General features: G+C 41.3%; 1 protein-coding gene across 1 annotated transcript; it reads left to right on the top strand.

Moving 5' to 3' along the window:
* The first annotated feature begins 7,351 nt into the window (after positions 1 to 7,351).
* LOC124116897 (vegetative cell wall protein gp1-like) lies at positions 7,352 to 7,975 on the top strand. The gene has a single exon (XM_046478502.2). The coding sequence runs from the start codon at positions 7,352 to 7,354 to the stop codon at positions 7,973 to 7,975; it is 624 nt and encodes a 207-aa protein (XP_046334458.2).
* Positions 7,976 to 20,040: the final 12,065 nt, after the last annotated feature.

Below are 20,040 nucleotides of genomic sequence, written 5' to 3'. Positions count from 1 at the left end.
CGCAAGCCATCGTCTCCAAGTTGACACTTCTTACTGAGAACCATACGTCTGCCCCTTGCATATAGGAGTATGCAAATTATTCATTAATCAACGTCGGACCAACGCGTTGTTAGGATGTTGACTTTACCAGAAAATATACAAACTGATATAAGGGTACATTGTGAAGAAATCTGAATAGTCAATGCAATAGCGAAGTTATAGTCATTTCGACTGACACAACAACGGAGATCATTTTACCTAAGGAGGGACAGTTGGGGCTGTAAAGGGTGTTCACAGTGATGTTTTCCATATCCCTTTATTAGTCTGTCTATAGTCTCATAACAGTTCTTGTACAATTAAAAGGGTTGTACCGAACCTATCATAAAACACCTTGGGTGTACACCCATCCATAAGATGTCAATCAATATCCATTAACAGACACTTCTTGTTCACAACAGCCGTTAGTTCTGCACCATGACTGTGGAATATACAGTGTAATATTTTTTTAAACAAAACCAATCTGATTAATATAATAATGAGTTTTGACAGCGCTATTCCATGGCATCAGGAATAAAAACAAAAATAAATCAAATTTAGAGAAGAGAAATGTATTGTATAATAAAAGATTTCAAGGACTATATGTTAGATAATGTGGCAAAGTGCATTTTTTCTTTTAAGGGGAGGTAACTCTCATTTGTTTCCATTACCATAAGCTATCTTATCATTCAAACAGAGTAACGGTTCAAATCCCAGGTAAAATAGTTACAGGCTGCCTGGGTTTTTCATCAACCTGAAATTACTTTTTCTTTCATTCTTTCAAGATGTTAGGTTCTATTGAGTTTAAATTTGTGGTATGGCATGTTGATGTTCATCTGTTACTTAAGTATTTTTTACTTAAATTCTTCTGAAAGTGACTAAAGGGAAGAAGCTTAAACTTTGGAGGATATTGGAAGACTTATATCTGTTCAGGGCATTTAAAATCTATAATATACAAGTACATGTAGAAGATTTTGTTTTGTTTTTGAAAATTAGATGAGGTGAGATGAAATGGGGGTTAATGTCGCGTTCAAGATTGTTGCACTTGTGATATTTATGAATCTTTTTCATATGTTTGTGACTTTGAAAGTGTTAAAGAATCTTTCCTGCAGACGACATGATCGGTATTAAGTTTGTATTGTGTGCAAGTATCATTGTTTATGTCACAGAGGGACAGACTGGTGCCCATTTTCTGCCTAGTGCCGGACAATGTGTGAATCAGAGACACTGTCTGTGTTTAATTCCGGTAATCACATACAGATAGATTGATATATCCTACTTCAGAGAAGTTAAGGAACATCCCACTTTTTTCATATGACTGCAGTTATCTGTCATGGCATGACAGATTAACGATAGTAATATGAAAAAATCGGGTGTTCTTTGACTTCTTTTGAGTAGTATACATCATCGAAATTGAACGATCACAAAGTGGAATTTTACGGGTTGATTCATTTGTTGGAACTGCCAAAGCTTCTCGTGACCTTTACACTTTTACAAAATGAATCTAAATTTAATCCAATCTAGATACGATACAATGATGATTGTTTAGTTGTTTTACGCCTGTAAGTAAGCCCATCAGGCCCCTCCTAAAACAATGTCTGCAGTCATCCCACACAGCTGTAAGAATTAATATGGCAATTTTGCTTCAATATCCTGTTAAAATGTTGATGAATCCATTTTTGTGTTCTGCAACTGTTCTGCCATCGCAATGTATTGTGGGAGTTCTGGCAGTATCGAATCTGATCTCCAATTGACAGATGGCTCTGAGAAGTGGTAGATGGTAGATGATGCACCCTCAGCACCGAGATCCCGGGTCAACGACCTGACACTTAAAAGAATTAAATAAGGATAATAAGATGGCTGATAGCTCTTCACCCCAAATCAATTGTTATTAAGTTTTGTTGGCTATATGTTTGAGCATATTCAGTTAGAAATGTCTGGGATCTGTCTGAAATGATTATTTATAGATTTTATGGTCAAGAAAAAATGCATCTTTTCATATATAGCCTGGAGGTAGGCTGCTAGGTGTGATAATCAAAAATTGCATCAAGTTAGGATGGAATTCAGATTTATACACATAAAGACGATTACGATGACGCTACTCGGGGATGTGGGTTGTCTGTTTGTGTTGTGATATCCAACGTGGCACATGCTATCTGATTTCTTATGGTTGGTACCAACATAGATACAATGTATGTATGATTGATAAGTACATTTATCATACCTCCATGTCAGAAGGATGAGATCTGATTGGTCCATGTCATCTTGGTAAAAAACTTGTATCCCTCCTTGGAGGGAAATATATTTCTCAGCAGGTGAAAAAATCCCTTATACCCTGCTGCTTTGATGCAAAAAGCCAAACGCTTTTTCCAAGTCAATGGAAGTCATGTGACAAAGCACAAGTTAACCTCAGCTCAATCAAATAGCCGTTTTCTATAAATTTTGTATTTTAATTCATTTACAATGTCATATTAAAACACGTCGGAAGGATAATTTCGTTGTAGCAGGATCACAAAGGAAACATGGAGTGTCCCACGTTAGGTTTCAGACCAGTCACCTCCGGCTCGTGGTATAGAACTGAACGCAGAACGCATTAAACCTCATTTACCCCTCATGATCCTGCTACAATTTATAGTGTATCCTGTCTTGGGAGGGAAATAAATTTCTGAGCTGGAGAAAAATCCCTTATACCCCACTTTGATGCAAAAAGCCAAATGCTTTTCACAAGTAAATGGAAGTCACGTGACAAAGCACAAGTTAACCTCAGCTCAATCGAACAGATGTTTCCCATAAATTTTGAATTTTAATTCATTTACAATGTCATAATAAAACATGTCGTTGCAGCATCGTGGTACATGGGGTTTTATGCGTCCCTCACTAGGTTTTATAGCACAAGCCGGCGGCTGGTTATCACCTGATAATATACTTACTGGTGGACCCTTGGTTCAATGTTGTGAGAATGCAGTGCACTGTCCTTTAATGCTGATGTAGTATAACAGATATGTTGACTAGGAATATCTTCTTGTCTTATTTGACCCGTGAAGATCTGGGGCAGAATAGGTCTTCAGCAACCCATGCTTGCCGTAAAAGGCGACTATGCTTGGCGAAAGAGGCGACTAAGGGGATCGGGTGGTCAGGCTCGCTGACTTGATTGATGCATGTCATCGATCCCAATTGCGTGGATCGATGCTCCTGATATCAGTCACTGGATAGTGTGGTCCAGGCTTGATTATTTACAGACCGCCGTCATACAGCTGGAATATTGCTGAGTATGGTGTTAAACAACAAACCAACCAATCTGGTCTTATTTGCAAACCTGATATACAGTCGAACCTCGTTGTGTTGGATGTGTTTAATTCCTGGTTGTCTCAAACTCTCCTTCCAGTCACTGCATGTTCCATCTATACTCATAATCTTTTATACACAGATCTTTCAAAATTTCTCGGTTGTCAAGAATTCATATATGGGAATGTATGGTTTGAGCTGTGACTTATAAGGTTGTCAGAAGTTCATGAAAATCAGTATTGAATTTTACAAATAAACGAATTAATTACCTTAAACGATTTAAGGATTGACTGTGTATTTTTTTCAGTTCATTGAGGTATGAATCGAAAAACCGATGTGCAAACTGTATGAATTTCTTCACGGCCTTTGTTCTCAAAGGGTTGTTTGGACAATGAATATGCATGAATTTCGCTAAATGTCCTGTGCATGACTATCGATACCCTTAAGCAGAAAGGGAATTCCCTCAAATGTAATTTTGGGATTCCCCGACATTCCATAGTAACGAAAGTAGTCCGCCTTGGTGGGCGTGGCTTACTTTTACATTCATTGGGAAATGAATGCAATAACAAATGACCAATTCAGCTAATCAGAATGCAGGAATATCAATGAACACAAGAAATTATTAATTATTATAACATGATTGCAACCTTACAGTTGTGTCTTCACAAAGTCTGTTATCACTATGTGCAGCTAGGGAAACAGGCATCTCCTGTGACAGTCTGTATTCACAGAACCTTGATGTGACTTTTATTGCTTTTATTTCGCATGTTGAAATGTTATGTTTATTTATGGTGATCCCTGACATTTTTTTATCAAAGATGTTTCAAACTTACGAGGAGCACTCCAGTTTACTGTTTGGCCGAAGCTATTAAAGTGCTTCAATCGCTGAAACCAACAAGGCTTTTTCTAAAATTACCACCATTCAGGTTTGCAAATCTGCATTCAATGCATAGATAGATATTTGAATTTATTCCTTTCTGACGAGTCTTGATCAGTGGGTGATCGAGGCACAACCTTATTCTGTATCATTCGCTTTTATTAACACCCTCACTGCCAGCTTCACTCAAGGCGACATAAACTTTATTCTGATCTCAGATCTTTTACTCCGATATGATACCTTTCTGTGTGAAGCTTTTAGGACACTGCCAGGGATGGTCATCTCAAGTGCACTTTCTGAGCTGCCAGTTAGCGTCAAGGGTAGGGCTGGGACAGGTAACTCGGTGCCCGGGTTAGGTGGGTACTGAGTAGGACCCGGGTACCCACTGGGCTACCCAGACACGTGGTTAGTCACATGATATTTTGTTTAGTGACAAAAATTATCTAGAACCCTATGGTTACACTACAAGTCACAAATGTTTTGCATTTCTTTCTGACTATGCACCCATTCCTTCTGACTTTTTATATGGCTGAATAAAAAGATAAGTCAACTTCAGTGCATGCATGACCAGATTGTTTGATACATGTATCTAAATACATTTTGCCAGGGGTATGGTAAAAAAAATTCCCAATCGGACATTTTTACCTATCTCTTGAGGCCTACAGTGGGTACCCGGGTGGGGTCGGGTAATAGGGGGGTGGGTACCCTGGTAGTAAATTTGGCCTCGTCCCAGCCCTAGTCAAGGGTTATAAATTCCAGGTACAAGTGATCAAGGCATTCAGCCCATCAGATTTCTGTATCTTGAAAACAAAACATAATGACAGTTCAAAATGTCTAGAAATAAGGAAGCACACATATTGTTGTGGATGTTTTATATACTCTGTTGTTTCGGAGCAGCATAGCAACTTCACCCAAAAGAGAGTATGATTGAAGGAATATTTGTGTTCTTTACAAAACAAAATTCCCAAATCGAGTTGGTTATGAAATGAAACCATATCATTTAAGATGATTCGGATTTGTTTCTTTAACACCTTGATTTGAAAATTTTGTCTAAGCAACAGACACCAGGGCCCCGTTCTACGAAGCAATCTTAGTGCTAAGGGGATCGTAACTCCCATACTTTAACATAGGCTTATGATAGTCGTTGCACTTAGATTGTCGTAACTCCCAAACTTTATAACATCATACTTTAATATGATAGTTGTAGCGCTAAGATGGTCCTAACTTTCTTACTTTAACAAAGGTTTATGATATTCATAGTGCTAAGATGATTGTAACTCCCATACTTTAAAATCATCCTTACGACAGTCGTAGCATTAAGGCTGCCTAGTGGAGTTCGTATGATCATAAGTCTGATACTTTAACATAGGCTTACAATAGTCATTGCACAAAGATTGCTCTGTGGAGGGGGCCCCGGGTGTATACATGAAAGATTTTAGTGATTTGAATCAAATTTGCTGGCACTGCCACTTGAGCCGAGGCTAGTCCCCAGCCCTTTAATTGCCCTCCCATCTCAAATCATATTTGATATCATCTCTTGTTATCGGCATTATTGTTTGTATTCCACATGAAGCTGTTCTCTTGGGGAGTTGTTAGTCTGTGATCGTTTCCAGGAGAAAATCCCAGCAGGATTGCTATTGATCCTAATGTCTCAGTGCGATCCCATTGTGTGTTAATTTGTCTCATAGAATGCCATTCTGATCTTCCAAAGTCCTAATACTGTGGCAAAAAAAGTAGGTTTCAACCACGAATGAGAGTTCATCTTGCAGTAAAATTGTCTTGGATGTCCACAATTATCGCAGAAAAACTCTGGCTTATTACACGACACTACCTTCCAGTAACAAACATTTCTTTAACAGCCAGCTGGGGCAGTTTGAAAAATGGGAGTAAGTGTGAAATTTCTGCAGCATGGGATAGCCATTGAACTTACAGAAAGCTGACCATTTTCACTTGTCTATGGCTAGTATCAGGTGCTGGGCCTGCATCCCAGTGAGATTACATTGGTGATTTCTAAGAAAAAATTATCAGTGATCTATGAGAAAAAAGGACAGGACTCTTGTTGCTGGATTGAGTGTGCTGGGGTCATTGAATCAGAGCTCATCTGACCATGAACAACTGACGCTGATGGTCCTAAAAAATACCTGATTGTAATAAAGGTGCTTATAGAGGAGACAGACCTGGTGCTTCACAAGAAAATGAGGGTCTAATTCAGGGGAGGATTGCTAATTTGTTCACAGTTGTTCCTGAATCCGTTCTCTAACGTTAATAAAATATGTTTAGGTCGATCTATTTCATTGATTTGTTAAAGGAAAATTAAATTCACTGCCTTTGTGTGATTGTACTTTCTTAAACACATGGGCAGGCAGTCGGAGGGTGATATTGTGTTACTGATTGGCAGTGTTGTGGTCATCAAGACAAAGATGAAGAAGAATGATGATGCAGGTGATGGATGATGATGATGATGATGATGATGATGATGAAGATGGTGGTGACCAAGAGAATGCTGATGCTTATGATGATGAAGGCAATGATATCAAATGGTGGTGATTATCATGATACTACCCAAACGTGCTGCTGCTGCTGCTGATGATGATGATGATGATGATGATGATGACGATGATGATGACAAATCTGAAAATGATGATGAATATAACAATGACAAAGATGTAAGACTTATATAATGATATTGACAGAAATAGGAAAATGAAAGTTGTGTAGATGAATATGCACACCATTTTCACATAACTGAAGTGTTTGAATTTTTTTGAATGTTCCCATGTTGGGTGAATGCATCTCTTGTGCATCTGTTACATAATTTAGGGCTGTGTATGGTGTAATATGTCAGATCATTTGTTGGTTTGTTGTTTAACACTACACCCCGCAACATTCCAGCTAAAGGACAACAATCTGTAAATAATTGAGTATGGACCACACAATCCAGTGATTGACATCATGAGCATTGATATACACAGCTGGGTTACGATGACATGCATCAACAAAGTCAGTGAGCCTGACCACTTAATCTGGTTAGCTGCCTCCTGACAGCTTTAACCTCTTTGAATCAGAAGGCCTGTGGTGCGACACTACAAACATAGTGTGAACATAATATGATGTGCTACGTAACAAGTCCCAAAATAATGAAAGTGCTTCAGTGCAGATATTTCACTTTTAAGAATGATGTTCCAAACCCAAGTCCTCGATCCAAACCCCAGCCCTCCCTCCAAACCCCAGCCCTCGATCCAAATCCCAGCCCACAGTCCAAACCCCAGCCCTCGATCCAAACCCCAGTCCTCGATCCAAACCCCAGCCCTCCCTCCAAACCCCAGCCCTCCTTCCAAACCCCAGCCCTCGATCCAAATCCCAGCCCACAGTCCAAACCCCAGCCCTCGATCCAAACCCCAGCCCTCGATCCAAACCCCAGCCCTCCCTCCAAACCCCAGCCCTCGATCCAAACCCCAGCCCACACTCCAAACCCCAGCCCTCCCTCCAAACCCCAGCCCTCCTTCCAAACCCCAGCCCTCTATCCAAACCCCAGCCCACACTCCAAACCCCAGTCCTCGATCCAAACCCCAGCCCCCCCTGAAACCCCAGCCTCCTTCCAAACCCCAGCCCTCTGTCCAAACCTCAGCCCACACTCCAAACCCCAGCCCTCGATCCAACCCCAGCCCTCCCTCCAAACCCCATCCCTTGATCCAAACCCCAGCCCACACTCCAAACCCCAGCCCACACTCCAAACCCCAGCCAACGATCCAAACCTCAGCCCTCGATCCAAACCCCAGCCCTCCCTCCAAATCCTAGCCCACACTCCAAACCCCAGCCAACGATCCAAACCCCATCCCTCGATCTAAACCCAAGTTCTCGATCCAAACCCCAGCCCTCCCTCCAAACCCCAGCCCTCGATCCAAACCCCAGCCCTCCCTCCAAACCCCAGCCCTCCCTCCAAACCCCAGCCCTCCTTCCAAACCCCAGCCCACGATCCAAACCCCAGCCCTTGATCCAAACCCCAGGTCTCCCTCCAAACCCCAGCCCACACTCCAAACCCCAGCCCACGATCCAAACCCCAGCCCTCGATCCAAACCCCAGCCCTCGCTCCAAACCCTAGCCAACACTCCAAACCCCATCCCTCGATCCAAACCCCAGCCCTCAATCCAAACCCCAGCCCTCCCTCCAAACCCCAGCCCTCCCTCCAAACCCCAGCCCTCCCTCCAAACCCCAGCCATCGATCCAAACCCCAGCCCTAGATCCAAACCCCAGCCCTCGATCCAAACCCCAGCCCTCCTTCCAAACCCCAGCCCTCCCTCCAAACCCCAGCCCTCCTTCCAAACCCCAGCCCTCCCTCCAAACCCCAGCCCACACTCCAAACCCCAGCCCTCCCTCCAAACCCCAACCCTCCCTCCAAACCCCAGCCCTCGATCCAAACCCCAGCCCTCGATCCAAACCCCAGCCCTCCTTCCAAATCCCAGCCTCCCTTCCAAACCCTAGCCCACAATCCAAACCCCAGCCCTCCCTCCAAATCCCAGACTCCCCTCCAAACCCTAGCCAACAATCCAAACCCCAGCCCTCCCTCCAAACCCCAGCCCTTCCTCCAAACCCAGCCCTCCCTCCAAACCCCAACCCTCGATCCAAACCCCAGCCCTCCATCCAAACCCCAGCCCACACTCCAAACCTCAGTCCTCAATCCAAACTCACTCACTCAAACAATCACACCTTAAAAGTCACGTCACTTTAAACATATCAAACTGAAGATTTAAGTTTTAATAAGGAGACAACTCAGAAATCTGGGAATGCTTTTCATTGTCACTGTTCCAAAACTATCGTGCATCATTGGTATTCTGGTGGGACAACTTTTAAACAATTTGTCTGGAAGTCTGTTCTTGGATGTAAGTGGCAGATCTGCTTGGGTATTGCGCCTTCAGTCCTCTGCCTCAAGACCGATATGTGAGATGTTTTCTAAAAACTCGGCGGCTGACTCAGCCATTTTGTCTCGATTTGATTCTGACAAGCAAATAATGGTTCCTGAAGAAAGCGTTTTTTATTGTAGTATAAAGTAGCAAGGAACTTTTTTCCAGTCAAATCCATGAGGACAAATAAGTTTTTTGTATTTTATTCTGTGAAGTATTTATTGAGATCCAATTAAGCCAGCATGAGGAGACCAGGCGAGATGATCTCAGCGGAGGCGCTGACAGTCAGCACATTTCTTATCCTTTCAGAAGAGGGGACATTGATTTCATCCGTGATTGAAAACATTAAAAAATTGGTGAATTCTTGCAGATATTGCACAGAAACTTTCAGTGAGTTAAAGGTTCTGGCTCTATTATAAATAGCTGTTGGAGGAAGTATTTGAAGAAAATGTGATTAATTTGAGAATAAAACATAAAATCCCTTTCGGTTTGCAGATTTATTTTGTAGGATCAGTAGACAAATAGAATGATAAAAATATCTTTTAAAGTGATCTTCTACAGGTGCTCGCTCATTCTTCTCTCAAACAAGCGTGCAACAACGCATGCCCATACACGGACACAGACATTCAAATAAGAGTTTAGACCAGAATGTTTTAAGCCTTTGGTCCTCCCCCACTGAAGCACATGACTTTGTAGAGTGCCTCTGTTCACCAAGTTAGGAGGAGATGGCACCTCTCAGGCAGCTTGGGTTGTATACTCCTCAGGGAGCTGAAAATGAAAATCGTGTGCACACTGGACCAGTAACTGGGGTAATAATAAGATCTATCATGGTCCAAGCATATTTCAGCAATTATTAATTGGAAAGTGCACTTTACAAGCTCAAAATATAATATAATAATAATCTACTTAGAGAATAACCATTGAGCTTCAAGGAATTTAAGAGTGGAAGACTTACAGCATTTATTCACAAAGGACAGACAATCTGTTATTCAAGTAGGTTATTCTATATACATGTATTAATCGTTTCAAAAGAGAAAATGAAGGAACAATTCAGAGAATCTTCACTGAGGACAATTTGTGACAACATGAATGAATTTTGCATTATCATATTTTTCTCAACAATGAAGCACTGTGACATCATATGGCTTCAATTGACCAATCAGCATTGAGAATTGCTAAAATAGACATGTGACAATATCCGAAAGTTTTACACACAATCATCCTACCCTAAGGGGTAGTATGTATTTTTGATGGAACGTTTCTCCAAACAAACAATTTGTTAATCCAGAATTTGTTTCAATGGACAACGTACCTTCCAGATTTACGAGGTTTTAGTGGACAGAATATTGATCTTGTTTTGCACAAAGCAAGGAATTAAGTCTTGCCTTGATATCAACCAGCCTAATTGAATGCTTGCTTAAAATTGTGTATTTTCTTCACAGCAGGCAATAATTCTCCCACACTCTCTGTCAACACAACTAAAAGTGCACCTTTCTGTTCCTGTTTCCATGGAAATACATTGATATGCATTATGGGTGACTATCAACATCTGCTGAAGCCTGATATGCGAATATGAAAAACAAGTCAAAGCCTGAAGAATGGGGCAAAGATGTCCTGCTGTGCAGAGGTAAAGTTTGTCTTCCAATTATGTGGAGTTGTTTCTTTACGTAGCCATTGATTCAAGGAAACTGAATCTCTCCTGGGAATATGAAAAACAATTTCAAGTTGTGGACAATTTATTTTTTCAATTTTGGATTAATACACAAAGTATTTTGTCCATAATGAAATGAAGAGGACAAGTGATTGGAATTTCTATCATTTTCAAGTTGACAGTACTAACCATTGGGTCATAGATCTAAGGGGAGATAATTTAATGCACTAATGGTTAGGCAAAATCTTCTTGCTCTCTGCGAGTGTGACTCGTAATTGAGGGAGAGTTTGTCAGGCATGATCCTTGTTGCCTTCAGTTTAAATCTGTGTTTGGATGAGTTCCTAGTATACCGTCTAGTTAAAAGGACTGACCAATGGGACCTAATTCAGAATAGGTCCCCTGCACCCCAGGTTGCTAGATTTGATGAGGAAATCATGCTCTGCATATTGGCTTATTTGTCATTGTGCTGCAGTAGTGTAGATCGATGCTCATGTTTTAGAAGTCAGTGGTTTGTGTGGTCCAGATTATTAACAGGATGCTATGAGGGCAATTTGAGGCCTTTTTCGACCTTACTTATGTCTTATCCAGTGTTCCAATTAAGCACCTGCCTCTCGGCCCATTACAGGTAGATCTCGTGCCTGGCCTGTAGTTTCAAAGTTGTGTGGGTCCTTTTGGCCTGCAGTATATTTACTTGTCAATTTATTTGTCACAGTAAGCTGCAGCTTTTATTAAATGAGGGCCTGCAGAGTTTAGTCAGCTCCTGAAGTCTGTGGGTCCTGATAACAGCTTGGCAATTTGTTCTATTTCAAACACTGGTCTTATCTATTTGCCAACTGTGGATTGTGTTTCCTTGTGGTAAGGGGCAGAGTGGCCCAGTCGACTAAGGTGCTGCGATTCACTGGGCAGAGTTGCGTCCCTTGGGCACGCCAGTAAACTATGATTGTGGGTTCGAATCCCGGTTCACCCTGATTATGTTTCTAGGTTTGTCAGCACCATACCCGTGCTTGTGGGTTTCACCGAAGTGGTAAACGTCTGAGACCTGCATCACTTCAGGCTTTCCTCCCACATTAAGCTGACACCCCGTGATATAACTTGAATACTGTTAAAAGCGGTGTTAAACCCAACTCATTCACTCACTCACTCCTTGATTTAAGCACCAAATTCCTGCCAGTTTTCAACATTTTTTGGATTCAAGAACGAAGACACTTCTGTTTTAAAACTTTTGACAGGGATAAAATTCTGGACATTTGTGAGTTCACTATATTTAATTTTAGGACCTGTTCCTTGGTGTTGCTACCATGTAATTTACCCATTTCATTGCCTGTTTTTATTGTGAACCTAAACCTAATATAATTTACTGATTATTTATATATTGTGTGGTCATTGACTGATTTCATAATTAGTTCTGTACATACTGATTTATAGGTTAGCCTTTGCCTTTCAACTTGGAATTCACCTTGTAACTCTTTGTAAACCATGAATCGTATCAGTAGGACTTCAAGAGTAGAGGCCTGATTGGGTTGATTTGCCAGTGGTTTGGTCTCGCATCTTGATCAGTGCAAATGGCTGGTCATTTCCATAGTACGAGTTTTTAATTGATTTGATTTATGTCCATTTATATCGGATGTCATCTGGGGAGGGGAATGTGAGTGGTTTATTATGATTAGACTATAATGGAGCAATTGTTCGAAAATTTAGTATCACATTTAACGGAATGTATTATTTCTGTTTAAAGATTCTGTTCAGCTGCCAATTATTTTCATGATGACCAATATAAAAGAACAGATTTATGTTACTGGACTGACGATTGTTCGTTAAGATCTGATGTAGATGAAAGGAGTGTGTCCGGATTGGTTTATTTTTGAGTGAGTGAGGAAGTGTTTGCTGCTTTTAGCAATGTTTGATCCATATCGCAGGCCCGCTGGAACTGTTGAGGGGAGCTGTTTACTTTGATAAGGAGGAAGAAGGTCCTTATTTTAGTTTTGTGCCTCGAGAACACAAGGAATCAGCTTCACATATTGTACCCATGTGAAAAATGAAAACTTGGTCTTTGATGCAAGATCGCCTTTGTGGTATATTGGACAGAGCATCTGCCCTCAGAGTGGATGATTGGTGGTTTCGATCTGTCTTCATTATTCCAAAAGACTCAAATAATGATACTGCTCTTGGCTTCCAGGAGATGAAACAAGGAGTAGTTAGCTCAGAGTCGGTATATATGTAAGCTGCCACACGTGCATGCAAGCTGCTAAATGAAATAATCTTAAACTTGATGTTAAGCCTCACATATCCTCATCCTTAGATGCAGTGAGCCAATGCTTGTACATTGTGCAGCAGGCAGTGGAGTCATCCCATAGATGGCATCCTTACCTTGTCAGCTTGCTGATGGGGTTAACCTCTTTGGTCACATGGACAAGGCGTCCGACCTCTGATCAGAAGGTTTGTGGTTCGAATCCTGTCACAGGACTCGGACATTTTATGGCCGCTACAATTGGGTTACTCCATCTTCTGTTGAAGGAGAGTTACTAGGGTAAATAACAAAGAAGTGTAACATTGTTGCAGATTTTGTTGTGTGTGTGCATGTTTGAACATTGTTTGGAAATTATATTCAGTTGTGATGGAATGAGTGAGTGAGTTGGGTTTAACGCCACAGCTTTATATGGGAGGAGAACCCAAAGTGGTGCAAGTCTTAGATGTTTGTGAAACCCACAAGAACGGGTATGTAGCTTGTATAATTGAATGAAAAAAAGGAGTGTTACATATCACATCAAGGTTGATTCAGGATTTACACTGTGATAAAAACATTTCATTGAAGCATGTATTTCAAAAGGAGCTGAAGCAGTTATAAGATGATTTAGGATTTACACTGTCACGAAAACATCTACAACCATCTTGCATATCCAACATTATAGCTGAAATGGATAGAATTATCATTAAACCGCCCGCATGTTATCAGAAACTAGCAGGACACTGTAACTTGATAATGCCCTCATATTGCTTGATGACGGGCCATTATTACGCCCGTTGTTAGGTGACGTCATAGGATAGGGATAGTGACGTCACGTTTAATAGTGACGTCATCTGGTATGTTCTGTGACGTTTCCATATTTGTATAAGTGGGTCAGTGACATTCGTGTTGATTGCTGTGAATGTTTCAAAACCGATATTGTTGTTTCTTTTTATTTGATAACAAATTCAATCCATTTTTGCTATAATAAGGGTAATGCTATTTATCAGGGCATTATCATTTGCAGAAGCCAGAGGTCTTCCATTAACTGCCCGACGAAGGATTGTATACTACTCAAAAGAAGTTAAGGTTCATCGATTCTTTCATATTACAATTGTTAATCTGCCCTGAAATGAGAGATTATCTGTAGTAATATGAAAGAATCGGGTGATCCTTAACTTCTTTTGAGTAGTATATATTCTCATTTGTGTCAGTAGCAAATACATTCTGACAGCTCAGAACAAAATCCTTGCAAGACTACACACAGTGAGCTAAATACCACCAGTGCACGATTCATTCTGATGTGTTTATGTAACATTCGTGCATTTTAAGAGAAAACTATCCTCCTTACAACTCACTAGGGAGCAGAAGAGTGGATGCATTGAACCCTGGATTAAAAACTAATTTCATGTAATTCTAAATTTCACTGACACTCTCTTTTAAAAAACACGGAGGAAGATGTTTTGCTGGACTAACACCAGGCATTGATTGATGGAACTGTAGACACCTGCAAGCATGGCTCAACCTCCAGTAAGCCCCCAGACCCCTGTGCTTTCAATGCCTGTAATTCGAAGTGATTCTCGAGGTTTTTGGTTTTGCTTCAAAAAGTGTCATCAGACACCTGAATGTCACAGAGATGTGCATATAAATCAGACACTCCGAGTTGGAGACAAGGATGTGGATATAAATCAGACAGAGTTGGAGACAAGGATGAGGATATAAGCCAGACAGAGTTTGAGACAAGGATGAGGATATAAGTCAGACAGAGTTGGAGACAAGGATGTGGATATAAGTCATACACTCCCAGTTTGAGACAAGGATGTGGAAATAAGTCGGACAGAGTTGGAGACAAGGATGAGGATATAAGTCGGACAGAGTTGGAGACAAGGATGAGGATATAAGTCAGACAGAGTTGGAGACAAGGATGAGGATATAAGTCAGACAGAGTTGGAGACAAGGATGTGGAAATAAGTCAGACAGAGTTGGAGACAAGGATGAGGATATAAGTCAGACAGAGTTGGAGACAAGGATGAGGATATAAGTCGGACAGAGTTGGAGACAAGGATGTGGATATAAGTCATACACTCCCAGTTTGAGACAAGGATGTGGAAATAAGTCGGACAGAGTTTGAGACAAGGATATGGAAATAAGTCGGACAGTGTTGGAGACAAGGATGGGGATATAAGCCAGACAGAGTTTGAGACAAGGATGGGGATATAAGCCAGACAGAGTTTGAGACAAGGATGAGGATATAAGTCATACACTCCCAGTTTGAGACAAGGATGTGGAAATAAGTCGGACAGAGTTGGAGACAAGGATGAGGATATAAGTCAGACAGAGTTGGAGACAAGGATGAGGATATAAGTCAGACAGAGTTGGAGACAAGGATGAGGATATAAGTCAGACAGAGTTGGAGACAAGGATGTGGAAATAAGTCAGACAGAGTTGGAGACAAGGATGAGGATATAAGTCAGACAGAGTTGGAGACAAGGATGTGGATATAAGTCATACACTCCCAGTTTGAGACAAGGATGTGGAAATAAGTCGGACAGAGTTGGAGACAAGGATGAGGATATAAGTCGGACAGAGTTGGAGACAAGGATGTGGATATAAGTCAGACAGAGTTGGAGACAAGGATGTGGAAATAAGTCGGACAGAGTTGGAGACAAGGATGTGGAAATAAGTCGGACAGAGTTGGAGACAAGGATGTGGATATAAGTCAGACAGAGTTGGAGACAAGGATGTGGAAATAAGTCAGACAGAGTTGGAGACAAGGATGTGGATATAAGTCAGACAGAGTTGGAGACAAGGATGTGGATATAAGTCAGACAGAGTTGGAGACAAGGATGTGGATATAAGTCAGACAGAGTTTGAGACAAGGATGTGGATATAAGTCATACACTCCCAGTTTGAGACAAGGATGTGGAAATAAGTCGGACAGAGTTGGAGACAAGGATGAGGATATAAGTCGGACAGAGTTGGAGACAAGGATGTGGATATAAGTCAGACAGAGTTGGAGACAAGGATGTGGATATAAGTCAGACAGAGTTGGAGACAAGGATGTGGAAATAAGTCGGACAGAGTTGGAGACAAGGATGAGGATATAAGTTGCACACTTAGAGTTGGATTTGCAAAACAGACCTAAGAAAATAAGCAGCCCATGCTTGATTGATTAATGTCATTCAAACACTATGATGTCAGAGCTTTCCGTTGCACAAATGTACAGAAAATATCTTTGTACATTTTGTTCATGACCCTCCCTGAAGAGACAAAATTCAAAAGCGCTTTATATTTCATGATAAACTGACTCTTTAATCACGAACTCCCCCAAATATGTGTATTATTATTACCCCCCCCACACACACACACACACTTCCCTCCCCTCACCCCCCTCCCCTCCCCGAGAGACTGACTGTCATATTTTTTGCTGACCCTCCACTGAATCCCTCTAACACACCCAGGCCCCCTAACTTCGATTACTTCCTTGAAGTGGAATTGCTGCAAGGATTCTTGGACTCTTCAGGGCTCCAGGACCGTGCTCAAGGCCACATTACCCCTGCATTTGTCATGTGGTGATACTGCCTGCATGGGGCTACAGTGAGGAGTGTTCAAGAGAAGGATGATCATGGAGATTTAATTTGGAAATAACTTGTCATGTTTTTGTAGTTAATGAAATTCTTACAAGTCAGTAGTTTTTATAAAACTGGAAATAGAAAATGAATTGAGAAATTTGGCTGGCTTAGCATGGCTTTGGCTCTTTGTTTACTTTTGATATTAAATATTCAGAACCACACAGATGATGTGAGTTCTGTCTAACCATGAATATGATGCAGGTGCCCTTGTCACTCATGAACATTTCATGAAGTGGGAGTTTTTCTTGCCAGCTCGCTGACAAATTGTATAAAAATGTTTGTGAAAATCCGATCTGGCTTCACTAATTTAATTTCAAGAATTCAATAGGTCTTTACAGTAGGAGGGAGATAAAATGAAGAATGGATGGAAGGAAATTGCTGTCAAATTACACTTGTTTGTCAGGTGCCTCACATTTTATGAAATGTAACTAAGCAACAGTCAAGGATCCTAATTAGGGAGATACAATGTCTTAATTTACAGAGTTAGCACAAATAATCACATCTGAACCTAGACTGAAAACAGGAAACAGTCCTCGATGCATGGTCACCTTCTACTAAAGTTGCAAATATCCTACTTGCAATACGGTAATATGGGGAGACTTTCCAGAGCAGGGGTACTACTGAGGTATGGTAGGGGTACTACTGAGGTATAGCAGGGGGACTGCTGAGGTATAGCATTGCGGTACAGGTACAACTTTCCAGAGCAGGGTTACAACTGAGGTATAGCAGGGGTACTACTGAGGTATGGCAGGGGTACTACTGAGGTATAGCAGGGGTACTACTAAGGTATAGCAGGGGTACTACTGAGGTATGACAAGGGGACTACTGAGGTATAGCATTGCGGTACAGGTACAACTTTCCAGAGCAGGGGTACAACTGAGGTATAGCAGGGGTACTACTGAGGTATAGCAGGGGTACAACTGAGGTATAGCAGGGGTACTACTGAGGTATGGCAGGGGTACAACTGAGGTATAGCAGGGGTACAACTGAGGTATAGCAGGGGTACTAGTGAGGTATGGTAGGGGTACTACTGAGGTATGGCAGGGTTACTACTGAGGTATAGCATTGTGGTGTAGGTACAACTTTTCAGAGCAGGGGTACAACTGAGGTATAGCAGGGGTACTACTGAGGTATGGCAGGGGTACTACTGAGGTATAGCATTGCGGTGTAGGTACAACTTTCCAGAGCAGGGGTACAACTGAGGTATGGCAGGGGTACTACTGAGGTATAGCATCACTCACTCATTAAACCAATCTCACTCACTCACTCATTAAACCAATCTCACTCACTCATTAAACCAATCTCACTCACTCACTCATTAAACCAATCTCACTCACTCATTAAACCAATCTCACTCACTCATTAAACAAATCTCTCTCACTCACTCATTAAACCATTCTCACTCACTCATTAAACAAATCTCACTCACTCAACCACTCATTTACCCAACCTCACTCAGTCATTAAACCAAACTTACTCAGGAACTCATTAAACCATCCTCACTCACACATTTTAACTTTACGTTACGTTTCTATCCCCCAAAGTATGGTCTTGAAGGGCTTTGATATGCAGTTTGACTTTCTGTACCAGTGACACACTTCGAGAGGCTATGATGGTGTTTTACCACGTGTTACTCACTCACTCACTCACTCACTCACTCACTCACTCACACACTCACTCACTCACTCACTCACTCACTCACAACGTCATTGGCCTCCAATTACCATGGTGCATCAAATCTGACGAAGAGCATACGACAGCTATCACCCTAAAATGTTTGAGCAATTTCCTCGGCATTGATCCCCAACCTCAAGAACGACTCTTCATAATTCCATTTGTTCTGTTTTCAAAGACAACAATTTTTATTTCTCTCCACGATTAGAATCGATGACCAGGAGCTGTACAGCCCTAGGTAAACACACATCGTTGTTTGTATACCTTAAAGGATTGATATCATGTTCTATTAATGATTGTCATTGCTTTGCAAATTCCATCAGACATGCTTGTCTGCAGGAAAAGGGATCTACCTCATTAGATTAGGGGGAGGTTTGAGTGTGACCTCCCAGGAATAAGTGCCTTGTATGTTTGTCTCACCGTGTGGAATAACATGCATCTTGGATAGAGTTTATCCCCTCAAGTTAGATTCAGCAGAATATCTTTGTAACTCGGTGTAACTATCTGTATCAATGACTATCATTGATGGCGTTGGTGGTGTATTAATGTCAGATTTCTATCTCCCAAAGTTTGGCAGTATTGAAGGGCTTAGTTTCTCAGCGTAACTTTGTGTGTCATTCACCTCCATTGATGGAGCTGATGATGTATCAGTGTTAAGTTTCTATCCCCCAAAGTATAGTAGTATTGAAGGGCTTTGATATGCAGTTTAACTTTCTGTGCTAGTGACACACTTCCAGGGGATATATTGGTGTTATACCATGTGTTCCGAGTTGGAGGGTTTTGAGGCCATTGATCTGTATTCCCCAGGGGTTGGTCATAAAGTTACATTCATGGTGAGTGAGTTTATGTGACTGAATGGTGTATACTGGGTATTGGGTTGATCTTGAACATTGATTCTGTAGGAAATAGCCTGGTCTAGCAGTGCCTTGTACAGTTGCAGACAGCGTGGGCCCTAACTGCAATGCGACAGCAGACCTGAATGAAGCAAGCCAAGGTTTTCCACAGGGTCTGAGTCTCCCACCTCACAGGGGCTCCTCTTCAATTTAAATAGAATTGCTTGTTTCTACCAGAAATATATATTTTCTTAGACTAAGTGTTAGTCAAGCTCTGTTCAAGTACATGTAACAGAGTATTGTGGATTTATTTATGTATTTATTTTTTTTGAATTATATTGTTGTACTGTTCAATATATGATGTGACATATTTTCACATACAGTAACATGACATGTAATATCATACTGATTAGGTGTAGGTTACATACCGATACAGCAGACAGCAAATTATAGTTGGCTGGTCAAGATACAGGTGTTCAACATAATGTTAACAAGTGGTAAAACTAGCAGGGTACACTTGCCATGCTTATTGGGGTCATCATCAACTAAGTGTGAAGTCCTCACAGCAAACTCGTGGGAATTGTTCCTGCTCAAAAGAGAAACATATTAACAAAACAGTTCATTTGCCATTTTTTTGTGAAACTGTTTTATGGTATTGTTTTTGTGTTCTGTTGCTTTCTCAATCCAACTGCCTCTATGGTCTTGTGGTAAATTGTCCGCCCGGAGACAAGAATGTTCGAGGTTCGATCCCCGGCCGTGTCATACCAAAAGACGTTACAAGATGGTACAAATTGTTACCCTGTCTGGTGCTCGGCATTAAGGGGCTAAAACAAGGACTGGTCGGCTCGGAGTCAGTATACTGTGTCTGAGTGGTATCTCAGTGGGCTAGCACTATAAATCGGCATCAGTCCAGTCTAGTACAAGCAGCCACACACACACACACACACA

This window comes from Haliotis rufescens, unplaced genomic scaffold (genome assembly GCF_023055435.1).
Source record: "Haliotis rufescens isolate VD_foot unplaced genomic scaffold, xgHalRufe1.0.p SCAF_13, whole genome shotgun sequence".
Lineage (NCBI taxonomy): Eukaryota > Metazoa > Mollusca > Gastropoda > Lepetellida > Haliotidae > Haliotis > Haliotis rufescens.
Note: the sequence above shows the minus strand (reverse complement) of the source record. Positions and strands in the feature narration are given on the sequence as shown.